This window comes from Mercenaria mercenaria, unplaced genomic scaffold (assembly GCF_021730395.1).
Source record: "Mercenaria mercenaria strain notata unplaced genomic scaffold, MADL_Memer_1 contig_2839, whole genome shotgun sequence".
Classification (NCBI taxonomy): domain Eukaryota; kingdom Metazoa; phylum Mollusca; class Bivalvia; order Venerida; family Veneridae; genus Mercenaria; species Mercenaria mercenaria.
This window is the reverse complement of record NW_026460922.1, coordinates 12,009-30,498: the sequence shown is the minus strand read 5'-3', so window position 1 is coordinate 30,498 and position 18,490 is coordinate 12,009. Positions and strand designations below refer to the sequence as shown.

At 34.1% G+C, this 18,490-nt stretch overlaps 1 protein-coding gene and 1 long non-coding RNA gene across 2 annotated transcripts; both read left to right on the top strand.

Moving 5' to 3' along the window:
• Window positions 1-978: 978 nt before the first annotated feature.
• Window positions 979-5,539, top strand: LOC128552481 (uncharacterized). The gene has a single exon (XM_053533530.1). The coding sequence runs from the start codon at window positions 1,166-1,168 to the stop codon at window positions 2,879-2,881; it is 1,716 nt and encodes a 571-aa protein (XP_053389505.1). The 5' UTR covers window positions 979-1,165; the 3' UTR covers window positions 2,882-5,539.
• A 2,382-nt stretch (window positions 5,540-7,921) lies between these two features.
• LOC128552482 (uncharacterized) lies at window positions 7,922-17,788 on the top strand. Its single transcript, XR_008369087.1, has 3 exons — window positions 7,922-8,137; window positions 8,621-8,733; window positions 15,271-17,788. It is a non-coding gene; the product is annotated as an uncharacterized LOC128552482 (long non-coding RNA).
• Window positions 17,789-18,490: the final 702 nt, after the last annotated feature.

Below are 18,490 nucleotides of genomic sequence, written 5' to 3'. Positions count from 1 at the left end.
TTGTTTTTATTTTTATTCTCTTATAGATAATTAAAAAGAAAACTCACAAGGAAGAGGCGAGTGTTGTATAATGACTTTAAGAATTCATTATACTTATTAGATAAGCATTATTCATTTTGTTTTTGGTCAGTTATAAGTCACACACAAAAGAATTTCGGAATGCTACTTTAAATAACTTCAGCGTTTGTTTACATCTGGAAAATGACAGGTTAAGATATCTCGTCCAGGTTAATTACCCTCTGGCCACGTTATTCGCTGCGTCATGATTGTTGTTTTGTTTCTAACTAATTGTAATGACAGTTGACTAAATGAAATAATGACATGTTTTTATTATTATGGTCAAAATGCGTGCCCTTTTGGAGAAAAACAATTTAGTCATCCCTACGAAGTTTTCCTTAAATACCGCTTAATTCTAGATAGAACTTCAGTATCAATCTGCCCGTGCTAATGTTAGTAACGTATGCCGATACTCCATACGATTTAAGATAGTTTAGAGCCGGGGCAATTAGCAATGAATTATTATTGTTAGAGTTAGACATTAATGAAATAATAGAGATTATGTTAGGAAATTGTGAAGAAAGACATTGTTGTATATATTAACTCAGAACATAGTACTATATTAAACAGTAGTTATTATAGAGAACAGAGTTGTTGTTGTTGTAGTTAGAATAGTAAACCCTAGACCCTGTTACACCACACTTTTAATTGTTTGCAGACACGAACGATTAAAAGAAGTAAAGTAATGCTATATTTTCAATAAGATATAGTAACAAATCTATCTGATTTATTTTCTAAAACAATGTATAATGATTCTTGGAAATAGTTACCGCTTGCTACAGCCCTGTACTTTACTTGCGTATATACTTGAATGCATTTGAGAAAACCCCCAGTATTTAATCGGCATATGACATCCAAGTCAGCATCGTGATAGGCTAGAAATGCCTATTTATAGACTCGGAAAGGAAGTAAAATCAGTTAAGTATTTACCGACATGTTTTTTTCATTTTACACACATTTACATCGGTTTTTCTTTCAACGGGAAATTATTTGTCGTGTTGTGGACTACTTAGTAGCAATTATTTGAGCAAAATAAACCGAGACATTTTATCAATCTGAAATTCAGCACTAGTACAAAGTTTGTTTGACCTTTAAATATCCTCTAAATATGGCAGTGTCGGGACGAAAGATTGCTGATTTTCAAGGTTCCATATCCAAAGGTTCAGCAGAGGGCTTTGACCATAGATGTGAACCATGTTTGGCGATTGGTCAGCAAATAGAAGCACATGGATTTTGTGTGGACTGTCAAGAATATCTGTGTAAGAACTGTTTTTCTTATCATCAAAGAACGAAGGCATCAAAACATCATCAGTTGGTAAACAAAGATAATATGGGTAAATATGCTGTTCCCGCGAAAGATTCAGGAGTGTGCACTGAAATGTGCCGTGATCACAAAAATGAAGTTATCAAATTTTTCTGTCCAAACCATGAAGCACTTGGCTGCCATTACTGCATGACCATGAATCATAGAACATGTAAAATTGACTACGTACCTGACAAATGCTCAGGTATTGGGGACAGTGCAGAGTTCAGAGAGGTGATGAGGGAACTTGACCAGAAAGTGAATGAGGCCGAGGATGTTATAAAGCTTGCCTCATGTAGAGAAAAAGAATTAGATTCATGCCATGAAAGATTACTCAAAGAAATTGCATTGTTTCGCAAAGAGATAAATGATCGCTTAGACCAACTACAAAAACAAATCCAGACAGATGCTGACAGAAAGAAGTTCACAGATCAACAAGCAGTAAGGAAGTTGCTTGAGACATGCGCAAACATTTCGTCAGATATCAAACAACTACAGTCAAGACTACAAGATTACAAAGCCTCACAGCAGAATGGACAACTTTACATTACAATGAAACAAGCTAAAGCCAAACTAACGTCAGACGAAATAAAGGAGGCAGACAGAAGATTAGAAAAGACAAACATGCAATACACATTTGAGCAAAACCAAGACCTGAAAAACATGCTTTCAAGAGAAAATGCACTTGGAAAGCTCACAATATCGTCTTCTCGGAAATCTGTTGACAAATTAACCCACAAAGAAAACATAGATATAAAGACAAAGTCAGATCATCAGAACATATGCGACATTACAGGATGTGTTGTCCTGTCCTATAACAAAGTTGTGGTGGCTGACTGGAACAATGAGAAACTGAAAGTTGTTGACATAAAAAACAAAGCTGTACTAGAAGAGACAACACTTTCTTCGAAACCATGGGGCATTGCAGTAATGCCTCAGGACCATATTGCTGTGACAATGCCAGACAAGAAAGAGATCCTTATAATGACAACAGCAAGTACACTAACAACTGTCCGCAAATTTCCAGTTAAAGGAATATGTAAAGGTATAGCCTATCATCAAGGTCATCTCTTTGTAGTTTGCAGTGATCCGAAGTGTGTATTTATTACAGATACACAAGGTAACGTCCAGAACACAATTAAACTGGATAATAAGAGATTTGTCAGACCATGGTACTTATTGCTAAGTAAGGATCTGAGACATATCTTCATCAGTGACAATGGTAGTCACAGTGTCGTCAGTATAACATTACAAGGTGATATATCTGCTGAATACAAAAACAAAGACTTTAAAGACCCACGGGGAATGATGATGCTAGACGATGGATCCTTGCTGGTGTGCGGGAGTGGGATAAATGGCAGCATACATCGTATCTCGGGTGATATGAAGCAAGGTCACACAATGGTAGATGCTCTGTCGTTCCCGTCCCAAATGTGCCATAATCGTGATCAACACGAGATCTATGTCGGATGTATTAGTGATCAGATGATTGTGTTGAGTGTAAAAAAATGTGTTTTATGACACTGCAAACATTTTGGATCATGCACAAATACAATAATGTTTCATTTTGCATATGCATTCTTTATGTGTCGAAATGATGTTAAAGAAATGGCTGTAATAAATCTCAACATTTAATTCCAAATAATTAGAGAAAAATATCTGCTTACACAACAGTGAAAATTATCAGAAAACTGACAATTTAAATGAAATTTGAAGCAGTTTCACTCTGAATTATTGATAATATTTTCAGATTTCCTCGTTTTGTTACATCAGCCATTTAAGTTGTATATATTTTAAAAAATAATCATTTTCAGGGGCGGAAGCAGGATTTTGCTAAGAAAGCGTGGTATATTCATTTTTAGCTCACTTGTCACGTAGTGACAGGTTGAGTTTTTGTGATCGCCTTTCGTCCGTCGTCCGTCCGTCCATAATTTCTTGTGAACACGATAGAGACCACATTTTGCAATTGATTTTAATCAAACTTGCAAACAACTTGTATTGGCATAATATTTCGGTTCCTTTCCAAAACTGGTCAGATCGCATTATGTGTTCAAGAGGTATGGCCCCTTAAAGGGCCAAATTTCGCTATTTTGGCTTTTGCAGCCATATAGAGACTTCATTTATGTTTTGATTTGGTACAAACTTGCAAAATATCTTTAACAACAATTGATATTGGATTCCATGATGAATCAGTCATATCCAATCATAGGCTCCGGAGTTACGGCCCTTGATTGACCCCTGAAAAAGCCAAATTTGTTAATTTTTACCTCATGAACACAATAGAAGTGATATTTTACATTTGAATTAACCACACTTACATATAACTTAAGTCACAATAAGATCTCGATTTCTTTCGAAAACCGACTAGTCTCATCATGGGTTCTAGAGTTGCTGCCCCTGAAAGGAACAAAATTTTCTAGTTTGGCCCTTTCAGCCATATAGAGGATTCATTTATGCTTTGATTTGATACAAACTTGCACGGAATGTTTGTCTTAATAATCTCTAGGCCAAGTTTGAAACTGGGTCATGTTGGGCCAAAAACTAGGTCACCAGGTCAAATTAAATGAAAAGCTTGTTAACACCCTAGATGCCACATTTATGTTTCTATCTTCATGAAATTTAGTCAGAAGGTTTATTTTGGTAGTTCCTATACCAAGTTCTAAACTGGGTCATTTTGGTTTAAAAACTAGGTCACAAAGTCAAATCAATTGAAAAGCTTGTTAACACTCTTGATGCCACATTTATGACCCTATCTTCATGAAACTTGGTCAGAATGTTTATCTTGATGATTTTTAGGCCAAGTTTGCAACTGGTTTATGTGGGGTCAAAAATTTGATCACCTGCTCAATTCAAAGGAAAAGCTTGTTAACACCATGGAGGCCATATTTATTACCATATCTTCATGAAACTTGGTCAGAATGTTTATCTGGATTTTTCCTAGGTCAGTTTTGAAACTGGGCCATTTTGAATCAAAAAATAGGTCACCACATAAATCAAAGGAAAAGCTTTTTAACACTGCTGAGGCCACATTTCTTCATGGAACTTGGTCAGAATGTTTATCTTGATGATTCCAAGGTCAAGTTTAACAGGTGAGCGATATAGGGTCATCATGACCCTCTTGTCACAAGTTTGTACCAAACAGGTCTAATATTTTAAAGATACAGTAGGCTAAAGTTTATTTATATATATTTTTAGGGAAATTTCTTGAAGGTCTCTTGTAGAGATATAATGGTTCAATATTTTTTCAACTTTTACACCTTTAAAACTATAGCTTCAGAACAATTTTATGAGAGAAAAAGCTGAACTGGTTAAAGATCTTGGACTTTATTTTTTTACTTTGATGCTTACACATTTGGCCAATTTACTGAGCGGATGACATTATGTATAGACATAGAACAGATGTACTAGTGTTAGAGATAATAAATTATATAAAATAGGTAATATTTGAATTCTTTGTAAGCATGATGTGATGTTTGTGATGAGAATGATTAGTATATACCGATAGGGTGGGGTAATCTCTGCAAGGGTTTGGTTTACATGAATTGCATCATTTTTGTCAATCTTATTTGCTACCTGTCAAAAACAGATATTCTTTAAGTATAATGGAGTTTTACAACAAATTATTATAAGGCCTAATTAAGCGCATTCAGGCAGTGGACCTGTAATGACAAGCGGCAGTTTCCGTTTGTAAACATATCATCGTATGCTATTTCGGCATCCTTTTGACATCAAAGAAAAATGCTTTTCCATTACAACTGGAGAATGCCGAAATTGCATCAGGAGAATACGTATTTGAACGGAAAATACTGAATGTTATTCTGGATCCACTGTGTTAATAGCTATGACAAGAAGCAATATTTGAATAGAAATCATAATTACTTTTATGTTACAGCTTCTTGTAAAATGAGCGCAAACACATTTAACATCCTTTAAAATAATAAATGTCTTTACTTCATGTTTCTCGGTGAAAATGAAAAATCTCACCATTTGTAACACTGAAATATATTTCACTTAATATTAATGCAAGAATTTACATTTTCACGCCTGGCTGCACCACATATGAAAATATTTCATTGAAAATTATCTCAATGTAAATCGAAATAAGATCAAATTTTCTCTTTTTATTAATTTTTGTCTTCTGAGAAATGTATGTGAAGATATATTGTACATAAATGTTATTAAAACGTATTATAGTATCTTTTCATGTTGTCTTTCCATAATCTTTATATGTTAAAACAATGTTGCCACTTACTTTTATGGTGTTGGACCCCTAATAGTAATGATTAAAAAATGGTATTTGCTTGGTATATTCTTAAAGTTGACCGCGTTCGTACTGTGTTGCAATTTTTAAACAACTTTTACCGTGCCATTTTTGATAAATTTTGTATAATTTATGGTATTTCCTCAAGCTCAAGACAAATTTCAAAGTGATGACCACTGCCCAAAACGTTTGCAGAGAATTCATTATACCATTAATTTTGATAAAAGAAACATCATACTATTGGTAAACAATTATAAAACACAAAATAAAACTGTCAATATCATTTTTTCTAGGGTGCCTCGAGTAATCGGATTTAATGAGACAGAATTCAAACTCCAACATTGAAAAATTAAGGTTGAATCCTGCGGGTCTGTTTGAAATTTTGCACACTTCGTTCAAGAAAGACATTGGGGCAGAAGTAAAACCTACCTACATTTCTTCCACAATATGTAATCTAAAGAGTAAAGGCGAAATAGAGAACTTTTACCACATGTAACTCGGTATTTTTAAAGACATCTTACTCAGCTCCCCTTCTGTTTCAGAGATAAATTCACTTTAAACAGCAAGAAATCGCTTATCAAATGAAAAATTTCCACTTTTGTACACTAAATCAATAATAAGTCTTGAAAAAAGTAAAAACTTACTAGAAAAAATGAAAAATAAGGGAAAAAAAAATTTGGTCCCAGTGGGGCTTGAACCTACGCCCCCTGAAAAATTTCAGTCAAAGTAGGTTTATGGTAGGAATTGAATACTCTTAAAAATGGAGGTACTCTATTACGGGTCTAATACCTTAAATGGAACTTAAAATTGCCAACACGTAAACTTAAACTCCTAAGTATATGATCGAGGTATAATCAATTAAGTGTTGAGCAACTGTTCTTGTTTTTTTTTTTTTGTTGTTTTTTTAGAGGGGTGTGGTGGGGGGGGGGTGTAGTTTAAGCTTTTGCTAATTTATTTTAGTTCGATTATAATGAACGCTTCAAGTTACTAATGAACCATATCGAGTCCTCTTCCTGACAAATTAGTACCGGTGTCAATGGAGTTGTGTTCATGGCGCAAGAAATAACGTATTATGTGACTTATTTCCGTGTCCACACTCACGATGGATTCAGTTTAGCGGTTGCGTTCAAACCCAGGGACCAAAGGTTGAGTGGACGACACATATGGCTGCTCCCGTTTTGATTGGTTTAACATTGTAACATTTTACCTTATATGTAATATTGCAACACGATGGAAGATGACCCCAAGTGCCCCTCTGTGAATCAAGTTAAAGAATTCTGCACACCAAGCAAGGTTTTAAACCTAGAAGTGATTGCAATAAATACATCATAATAATAGCCAATATTGCTCAAAGCTAAGCAGATATACAATCTTTGACCAATAAATATTTTGCTGGTCTGAAGTTTTAAATATGACTGGTCAAATTCGAAAGTTTTGTTTTTGCAATGAACAAGTTCTTACAAAAGGTTTAATGACCTGAATAGTTTTAACAATAATAATCATTTAATGCAAAAGTTGTTATTAAGAGCAGACTGTAATACATGTATAAGTTAAAGGTCTTTAAACTAACAGAACAAAACATACCAACTTTAAGGGGAACATTTCTCTTTTGTAGAATCTTGATTACTTTCATTAAACTCCTGAATGACACTCATAAGAAATTCGCATAACATTTTACATGATACTTTAAACATTGATAAAAAAGACAATGCAGACCTAAAAGCTACTTAATACACTAACGACTTTTATCACGCACCGATTTTTGCTGAAAGGAACACATTTGTTCAATTGTTCCTTTTGTAAAACAACACCTGTTTGTCTAACAAATCTACGGAAAAGCATTAGTGCCAGGTGCGTTTTCACTTCGAAGAGTCAAAATTCTTCCATTACATTTTTGGCCTTTAACAGACGGACAGACGTTCAAATTTTGCGGATAAAAGGGCAAAATAGGTAAGTAAGTCGAAAATTCGAAATTTCGACTTACGTAACTAGGAATTTCGAGTCACTTACTCGAAATTTCGAGTTAACAAGTCGAAATTTAGAGTTAATAAGTGACATTTGTGCAACATGTAAAAGATCTACAGTTCATGACAATAAGAAAGGTGCAAATGAAGATGAGAAAGTAAAAGAGGTAACAAATGAAATAACAAAGAAAAAGAAAAGAATTCAGTATTACCACTAGATGTTACGAAGTCGGATTACTTAGAAGGAACAAATGAAGAGCCAAATGAAAAGTTAGAGATCGGAGACAACAGTTTTAAATTTCTTTTCGTTTTTTTTCCATTAGAAGAAAGAAAAGGAGGAAAGAGCTTCTCCGACCACTGAAACAACAAGGAAACCAGAGCAGGAAAAAGTTGCAGCCCCACTTCAGAATGACGAACATGCAAACGGTAAAAAGAAAAGGAGAAAGCTTCCCTGTTGCTTTGGATTCATTTCGACTTGTCTCGCCGAAAAAAAGCAGAAAAGACGGGACAAGGAGAAGAAAACCATTGACAGATACATCCCACCAAAACTGGGTAAATTGTTGTTTTCATCATCTTCAGATTTAACCATACTGTTTCTAGACAACTCGTAATCTGTTCGAAATTCTACACTATTTTCTCAAAAAAAAAAAAAAAAAAAAAAAAAAAATCAAACTTTTATTACATGATTTTTTTTTCAATGAATTATTGAAGTATTAGAGTGAAAAACACCAAATAAATTGTCCACTGGTAAGAAACTACACAATGCATAAATTTTGTCAAGATATGACATAAAGAGAAGATGTGTTTGTTTCACATGCAAGATCAAAATATCTTCACTCATGACCAACATACCTTATATAGATATATATATTGAAATCTAGTCTGGCAAGTAAAGTTAAGTGAACAGTGTTGAAACAGAATCAAATCTTAAAACTAGAGTAAATTGTACAAAATGTAGAAATATCTACACAAGTGTATTCCTATCTAATATTAGTACGACCTGAAAAATATTTAAATGAGTGTTATATGTTGTAGTTCAATACGAACACAAAAAGGCAAAAGGAGGCGAAGCTTTCGTCATCGAAGTTGACTGCAGACATATAATACAGAAACCGCTTCTGTCACCCATAAAATAGACTGCCGGACCGGTAAGTGCATTATAATACAGAAACCGATTCTGTCACTCATAAAACAGAAAGCCGGACAGGTAAGTGCAATATAATACATAAACCGCTTCTGCCACCCATAAAACAAACTTCCGGACCGGTAAGTTCAGTGCTCATATAGGTCGTGATCAATGTTCTAATAATAAACGTGTCAAATTTGTCAGTTTAAATTTATATGTAGTTTCGCCGAAATAGAAATTACGATGGAATCCTGTACGAAATTTTACATTTTAAAATACAGTTCTTTTACAGACGTTTTACAGCTGTAAAACAGGGCCTATTTTCGTACAGGATGCTGAATATGTCCATTTTTATGAGGAATACGTGGTTGTTTGTTTCGAACGATTTCAAGCGTTTAGTGTGTAACAGTAATGTAATATATACTATATTTGTCTGCAGAATTTAAGGATATTGTTGCTGAAAATAGTGAATTAATTCTTATTCTAACACGACCAGCAAATAGCCTATATACATGTAGAGCAAAATCTATCTCGGGTTATTGTGCAATAAACCACTCGCGTGCAATGATGTCATCCGATCCAGGTGCGTAGCACGGTCGTAAAAAGTGGTACCATTTATTCTAACACTGTTGATACTAGTATGTCGTGTTAGACTCGAAATAATAAGTTCCAAAGGGTGGATTATTTTAGAATAATCCGCGTTTTTCGTTCTTATGCGAAACAATATATCATTCCCGTTGTCATTAAGGACATCATCACGGCTGTTTGATACAGTGACTGTGAAGTTGGTGTTCCTCCAATAATCTGAAATGTAATATATATATCTTTTTTTTATGTATTTTTTCGATTGTTAAATAGATATCGTAATAATCATGATAATCCGTGATGAAAATAGAGTAAATATGGTAAAAGCTAGATCAGAATATAAGAGTTTATTGAGAAAGTGTAGATATGAATACGATAAGCAGAAAACTTCCCAACTTGAAAACTGTAGGTTTAAAAAATGCACGTAGATACTGGAAAATGTTAAAAGAAGCTGCTGGCGTTAAACCAACAAGTATTCCTCTATGTACCTGACGAAGATGTATTAGAATTTAACAATAGATATAGGGAAAATAAATTTAAAGTTATATTTGAAGAGTTGAATACTATTATATCTGAAAATGAAATTAGAATAGTAATTAACCAATTAATACACAATCGTTCTGCAGGTCCGGATTTATTACCTAATGATTTTTTCATTGCAGGAAAGGACATTTTTGTACCGTTATTGTATATTCTGTTTAACAAAATTTTTGAAATAGGATACTTCCCTGACAGATGGTCAGAAGGTTACGTCATTCCTTTACATAAGAAAGGAAGTATTAATAATGTTGAAAACTACAGAGGAATTACACTATTGAGTAGTCTAGGTAAATTATTTACAAGTGTCATAAATACTAGATTGAAAAATTGGGCTGAGTCCTATAATGTATATGTTGAGGCTCAAGCTGGCTTTAGATCAAACATGAGTACTATAGATAATGAGTTTGTATTAAATGGGTTAATTTCCAATTTTTTAAATCAAGGGAAGCAACTTTTCTATCTATTTGTTGATTATAGTAAAGCATTTGATTATGTTGTTAGAGAAAATCTCTGGTACAAACTTGTTAGATTAGGATTACGTGGAAACATTTTAAATATAATTCAATCGATGTATGATTGTGTGAATTCAAAGGTAAAATATTTGAACAACTTGAGCGTAGAGTTTACATGTTCACTCGGTGTCAGACAGGGGGAGTGCTTATCTCCCTTTCTTTTTTCTATGCTGTTTAATGATCTGGAAGAAACATTTATACATAGTGGTATTGAGGGTCTTGATATTCGTATGTTTAAACTTTTTCTGCTTTTGTACGCCGATGACATTGTCATTTTCGCCAATTCTGCTGAAGAATTGCAACAATGTATACATTTGTTAAATGATTATTGTAATACTTGGAAATTAAAAGTAAATGTATCCAAAACTAAGGTGATGATATTCAAAAGGGGTGGTAGATTGGCCAGGGCGTTTTATTATAACGGAAACGTAATTGAAATTGTTACGAAATTTACATATCTAGGTATTGTTTTTACATGTGGAGGCTCTTTTAGCACTGCGCAAACAACGTTAGCAGGACAAGCGCAGAAAGCAATTTTTAGTTTAGAGAAATACCTATATAAATTTACGTATGTTAAACCTAGACATAAGATGGATTTATTTGATACTTTAATTGCCCCAATACTGAATTATGGAAGTGAAGTTATGGGTTTTAGTTCTAGTCAATCCATGGAACGTGTACATGTGCAATATTGTAAAAAAAGTCTAAGGTGTTAAAAAAACAACACAGAATGATTTCATATATGGAGAACTAGGTAGAATATCCTTTCACTGTAGACACTTATTCAATGTTATTAAATACTGGATAAAAGTCTTAGGTAGTAAAGAGAACAAGTATATAAGTAGAATTTATCAGGTATTGAAAAATGATTTTGAAACTAACCCAGGAAGACAGAACTGGTGTTCTCAATTAAAAGGACTTCTATGTTATTTTGGCTTTTATGAAGTTTGGCTGCAACAAAGCGTAGGTAATGCAGATATGTTTTTAGAAATAGTTAAGCAAAGACTAAAAGATAATTTTGTACAGAATTGGCATGAAAGGTTACAAGAATCGACTCGAGCATTATTTTATAGAACTATTGCAAATTTTAAATTTCAAGATTATTTAGATTATTTCACGGTTAATAAACTTTGTCAGTCTTCTGTAAGATTAAGAGTGTCATCTCATAGGTTACAAATAGAAGCAGGTCGATTGGCAAGACCAGTAAGAATCCCAGTGAATGATAGAAAATGTGTAATATGTAATAAGCTAGAAGATGAATATCATTTCATACTTGAATGTTCAATGTACTCTGATTTAAGAAAAAATTACATACATAAAAGGTATTGGAAACATCCAAATATGTTCAAATTTATTGAGTTGTTAACGCTAGAGAATACCATATATAAGAAAACTAGGAATTTATGTATATAAAGCATTTCAAAGAAGAAACGACATGTTATATGGTACATGTGAATAAAATTTTTAGACATGGGTAAGATTTCACTACAATCACGTGTTTGTATAAAAGAAAATAACTATCTTTAAGTCAGTCATTCTGAGGCTGTTTCATTATCTTTACTTGATGTGTTTTGAAGAAATTTATCCATGTTATCTGCGCATGTATGTTTTTGTAAGATTGATAAAATTGTGGATATAGTATATTGATGTTAAAATAAGTAGCCTTTCTTATGTTTCGTTTCGGTAAGACCGGTCGCTTTGCCACAGTTAGTGGTTTTTGTGTTTGCATATGCATATTAATGTGTTTATCGTTTGACAATATAAATGTTATGCAACTGCATAACTGTCAATTTTCACTAAGAAATGCAGAATTTATAGATGTATAATTCCTTAGATTTTATCAGAATGAATGTGTCTACTATATCAATATTTTATATACAAGTGTAGTTGATACATTAAAAGAAATATTGTATTAACGTAATCTAAATCATTTATGTTAAATGAAAAGGTTGCAAAAAATATTTGTCAGACCTTCTCCACATTGAAGTGTATGTAATTATTATGTTTTCACTGTTCGTCATATCTGTATGTATGCTTGTTATGCCATGATGGGCTAATAGCCTGATGGAATAAATAAATAAAATAAGTTCCAAAGTGTGATTTAAAAAAAAAAACTATCATTCAGGCCTACGGCCTTCGTGATATATTGTTACGCATAAGAACTCAAAACTCGGGTTATTCTACGATAAACCACGTTTGGGAACTTATTATTTCTTAATTAAAAATATACTAGCATGTTTCTTTTTGGTAAACATTTAATGGAGTTACCCATATCATAACACAAGTAGAATGTATTATAATCCATTTAGATACGCCGAGGTATAGACTTGCGGCTTCAAACAGCCGAGGCAAGAAAAGAGGATGAGTTAGCAAAAAGACGGGAAGCTGCAAGAAAATATTAAACGAACTAGAATGTGTAGGACACAGGGTGTACAAAGTGTTCAAGGTCACATCATGATAAAGACTCAAGCTTTACATCAAGTACTTTTTGAGCTAGGCACATAATTAGGTGAAAATCTGCATATTTTTACTATTTCAGGGGTCATAACTTTAAAAGTAGGGGACGAAGCCAGCCAAAAAATAAGAGGTGTGCAAGTTCATATCATGATAAAGACATATGCAAGTTTTCAACCATTTATATTAAATACTTTATAGCTAGGTGCGTCACATGGTGAAAATGTGCATTTTGACTATTTCAGGGGCCATAACTCTGAAAATAGGGGGCGGACCTAAATGAAAAATAGAAGGTGCGCAAGTTCATATCATGATTAAGACTCATGCAAGGTTTAATAAATCTATATCAAATACTTTTTGAGTTAGGCGTGTCACAAGGTGAAAATGTGCATTTTGACTATTTCAGGGGCCATAACTCTAAAAATAGGGAGCAGAGTCAGACAAAAAGTAGGAGGTGCTGAAGTTCATATCATGATAAAGACTTATGCAAGGTTTAATCAATTTATATGAAATACTTCCTGAGCTAGGCGCGTCACAATGTGAAAATGTGCATTTTTTACTATTTCAGGGGCCATAACTCTGAAAATAGGGGTCAAAGCCAGACGAAAAATAGAAGGTGCGCAAGTTCATATCATGATAAAGACTCATGCAAAGTTTCATCAATTTATATCAAATACTTTTTGAACTACACGCGTCACGAACTTCGGACGGACGGACGCACGGACAAGACCAAATCTATATGCCCCCACTACTCAAGAGGGGAAGCGGGGGGGGGGGGGGGGGGGCACAACAAGGATGTCTAGTTGTCTCTTTTTTATTATTTTGGTAAAGACTTAAGTCGGTATCATTAATTTGTAAACATGACATTTTTTCTTAATTAAATATGTTTTTAGATGCCACCTAGATTCCGTTTTTATAAAATTATGCACGAATGAGAAGCGTAGGACAATATAAAGGTCATGTACCTTAGGTGACAATAAAATAATTGCTAGATTTTCATCCCCTCTCGCCCCCTCTTCTTACCACCTCCCCCCCCCCCCCCCCCCCCCCCCCCCCCCCCCCCCCCCCCCCAATCCGCCCCTGAAAATGTTCAACTGGGCACCGTATCTGTAAGACAAGGAAAGTAACACAGTCTATGTTTCTGCATGCCGGTCCAGTACGGCGTTTATACTTACCATATCCGGCGGTGTTATGGTAAACAAAATCAGCTGGGAGTCGGCAAAGAATATCAATGGTTTTCGTAATTGTTCAGGCTCTAAAAGGCCAGACAGTTTTATAAGATTGGTATGCCTGCCAGTTTAGCGAAGACAATACGTTACTGGATCTTTTCAACGATTTTTTATCGGGAAAATTAGAAAGAGATTAATTCAACAGTCGCATCCGTGCCTTATCCGGCGGAAGTAAACATGACCAAATCGAGTGTAACCCACCAACTAGACTTGCAGATGTGGTTTCATTCCTTGAGCGGTATATTAAATTTGTGGTAAATGACAATGAGTCCAGTGCAGACGCTGAGGTATTTCTGGCAAAAACCTTTGATGCTTAAAAGGAGTAAAATAACGAAGAAGTCATACCCAGGTGTATATGTACGTTTATGCATATACATGAAAGTACGAGTTTGATATTAAAGCGGCATGCCTCCAGATCGTTCGACAACAAAAAGAATAAATATTTTTTTAGGTATCTTGAAATAAATGCTATATTTCTTAAGAAGGCTTTAAAACTTAATTACTGACAAACTTTATGTTACGGAAACACATTAGAATTTGCTGTTCATGTGTTTATACTAGTTTTTATGATGAAAATCGAAAAGCGTTTGTCACGCTTTTACTCCAGCACGTAAATTGTCTCGATTTATTTTGAAGTCATTATTCACTACTTCAGCTATAGCGCTATTGGTTACGACGACGGGAAAATGTCTTTACTGCTTCGGCGGTCCGGGGTTCGATTCCCTACGCGGTCAGCTTTTTTTCTTGATTTGGAATTTTTAAAAATATTCTAATTTTCATAATATGACCAAAACTTCCATTGAAAGAAAGATTATTTTTTAGCCAAAACTGGAGGCATGCTGCTTTAATAAAGACATAAATGTGCAGTAAACACGTGCTTTGTGATGTTTTAATCAAAAGAATACATCTGTATGGTCACTTCAGCAAGATATGAAGGGTATGAATACATATTCAATCATAAAACAGTCGGCTAAGAAAAATTAAAAAAAAAATAAAAATAAAATGTCACCCCACGCCCCCATTTTGGAAAAAAATTGGATGAAAATCTAGCAATTATTTACAGTGGCCTTAGTTTAAGGGACAAAGAAATTTTTGTTGCGTAATATGTAAGACTGATAAAATGATACTGAACACGTTTTTAAGAAATGAGTTAGTTAATCGATAATTTCTCATAGAAATAAAATTAAAACCAATATGTTACCTGAAAGATTTCCCCCTAAAGATCATTATGATTTCTAGGATTGGGTGTAAAGAAAGGAAGGAAGACGCTGACTACCCCTTCCGGTAAAAGGCAGGCCTTTCCGTAAGATACAAACAGGCTGACGCAGAAAGGAACCGTAATAATCTTAGCCGTACCGCAACAACGATCAGACCTGCATCTACACAATCATCATCCTGCGAATTTGTGATCATTGAAAGCGACCCAGACGCTTTCAAATTCGACGAAAATGATCCAGACGCTTAAAGTTTGACGATTTCGACTGTTTCTCCTACTAAATTTTTATGTCGACCGACTGCTTCCTATATATGGTAGACCTATACTGGTCACGTGGACATGAAGTTATCAAAGATTTAAATAAATAAAACAAAACATATTCTTAAACTATTCAAGTTTTTATCACTTTGATATTAGTTTTATTTGCAATCTTTTAATCATATTAAAACAAATATTTACTAAGTAAGCAGAAATGTGTATTTCATTTGTAGATTTTTTTTTTCAAGAATAAATATCATTCTTTCTTATTCTCTTCAAAAAACTTTGTTTGACATAAAAATAATTCAAAATCCATGCATATAATTCTGACTAAGACAATCGCCTTTAATTAAAAAGTATTTAAAAGAATCGCGGATCATTAAAAACAAGAGGGCCATGAAGGCCCTGTATCGCTCACCTGACCTATTGACCTAAAATCATCAAGATTAACATTCTGACCAAGTTTCATTAAGATATGGTCATAAATGTGGCCTCTAAAGCGTTAAATAGCTATTCCTTTGATTTGACCCTGTAACCTAGTTTTGACCCCACATGACCAAGATTCGAACTTGCCCTAAAGATCACCAAGATTAACATTCTGACTAAGTTTTATGAAGATATAGTCATAAATGTGGCCTCTAGAGTGTTAACAAGCTTTTCCTTTGAATGACCTTGTGACCTAGTTTTTGACCCCACCTGACCCAGATTTAAACTTGACCTATAGATAATCAAGCTTAACATTCTGATCAAGTTTCATTAAGATATGGTCATAAATGTGGCCTATACAGTGTAAACTAGCTTTTCCTTTGATTTGACCCTGTGACCTAGTTTTTGACCCCACATGACCAAGATTCAAACTTGACCTAAAGATCATCAAGATTAACATTCTGACTAAGATTCATGAAGATACATCATAAATGTGGCCTCTGGAGTGTTAACAAGCTTTTCCTTTGAAATGACCTAGTGACCTAGTTTTTGATCCCACCTGACCCAGATTTAAACTTGACCTAAAGATTATTAAGATTAACATTCTGACTAAGTTTCATGAAGATACAGTCATAAATGTGGCCTCTAGAGTGTTAACAAGATTTTCCTTTGAAATGACCTAGTGACCTAGTTTTTGACCCCATCTGACCCAGATTTGAACTTGACCTATAGATAATCAAGATTAACATTCTGACTAAGTTTCTTGAAGATATATCATAAATGTGGCCTCTACAGTATTAAAAAGTTTTTTCCTTTGATTTGACCTGGTGACCTAGTTTTTGACCCCGGATGACCCAATATCAAACTCGTCCAAGACTTTATTGACGGTAACGTTCTGACCAAGTCTAATTAAGATTGGGCCAAAATTGTGACCTCTAAATTGTTAACAAGCTTTTCCTTTGATTTGATCTGGTGACCTAGTTTTTGACCCCAGGTGACCCAATATCAAACTCGTCCAAGATTTTATTGAGGGCAACATTCTGACCAAGTTTCATTAAGATTGGGCCAAATATGTGACCTCTAGAGTGTTAACAAGCTTTTCCTTTGATTTGACCTGGTGACCTAGTTTTTGACCCCAGATGACCCAATATCAAACTCGTCCAAGATTTTATTGAGAGTAACATTCTGACCAAGTTTCATTAAGATTGGGCCAAAATTGTGACATCTAGATTGTTAACAGTCAAATTGTTGACGACGACGACGCCGACGCCGACGGACGACGACGGACGACGGACACAGGGCGATCACAAAAGCTCACTTTGAGCACTTTGTGCTCAGGTGAGCTAAAAATAATATCCCTGTTATACTATGATTTATCATAGTTAGATATGATTAGAAGTTAGTAAAAAGAGACATAAAAAATATAAAAGAATCATAAAAATACCAAAAAAAAATCATTTTCATCTACCGATTCTTGTTATTTTAATGGCATGAAAAGATATGATACACAAATCAATATCATTTTCTTAATGAAATCAGACATCGGCCAGTTATGCTGCTTCAAACTGATTTCTAACACATCTTTATTTTATACATTACACGTAGTTTTATATGCGCAGAGCAATAACACGCGGATATGCATTTTTTTACCATTTTCGGCCGCTAGTACAAATAATGTCTTTATCTAATTACATAATTTTATAGTGATATTTTGAAAACATGTTAAAATCAGACTTGTAAAAACTTTAATAAGTAGGATTAAGGTAAATTTTTTTTTTTTATTTTTGACGTTGCCCCTGTTCATGTGACTCAGCTCAAACATTTTATGGCATATTTGCACTCTAGTTTACTGTTGTAGGGTGGTAGTCAGTCGTCTTTTGGCAATATTTTTGAAATCTGGAAAAAAAAATATCATATTCTATACATGTAACACTAAGTGTAACATCTTTTACGCCTGTCAGTATAAAGAACTTGTTAAACTAAATCATGCGAAAGGTAATTAAAATATCATTTAAAATATCTTATTTTCATGGTAAGTTTATTGTTTTCTTTGTTTGGTACAAACTCACAGCGACAGTTAATAATAAGGCAAAGCTTTAGTGGATGAACATGAATGTGTGTTAATTGGAATATTGTTCTGATATGGGCCTTTACTTTGGTGAATCCACAGACTTTCAGTAATAATGCCATATGACATCGTCAGATGAAATATGGCATTATGAATGAATTAATTTCATATTGTCCGTATAAAAATTGAAGTAACAGCTGAGAAATATAAACTATAATTATCAAAAATCGGGTGTTGAAGACTCGAAACCCCAACTTCAGTGCTAAACTTACTACGGAAAACTTGTAAATTGCAAGGTTATTATAAAAAGAAGATATTTCGTGTTATTTCATCTATCTCACATCTGAAAACATGGAAATATCATAGTAATTATGGAAATTCAGCTGTTCCGTGCACCCTTCTCAACACAACAGCGTGAAACACGAACAAACCATAGTTACTATGAAGAAGCAAATATTCCGTGCACATAATTGATCTGACCACAGAAAACG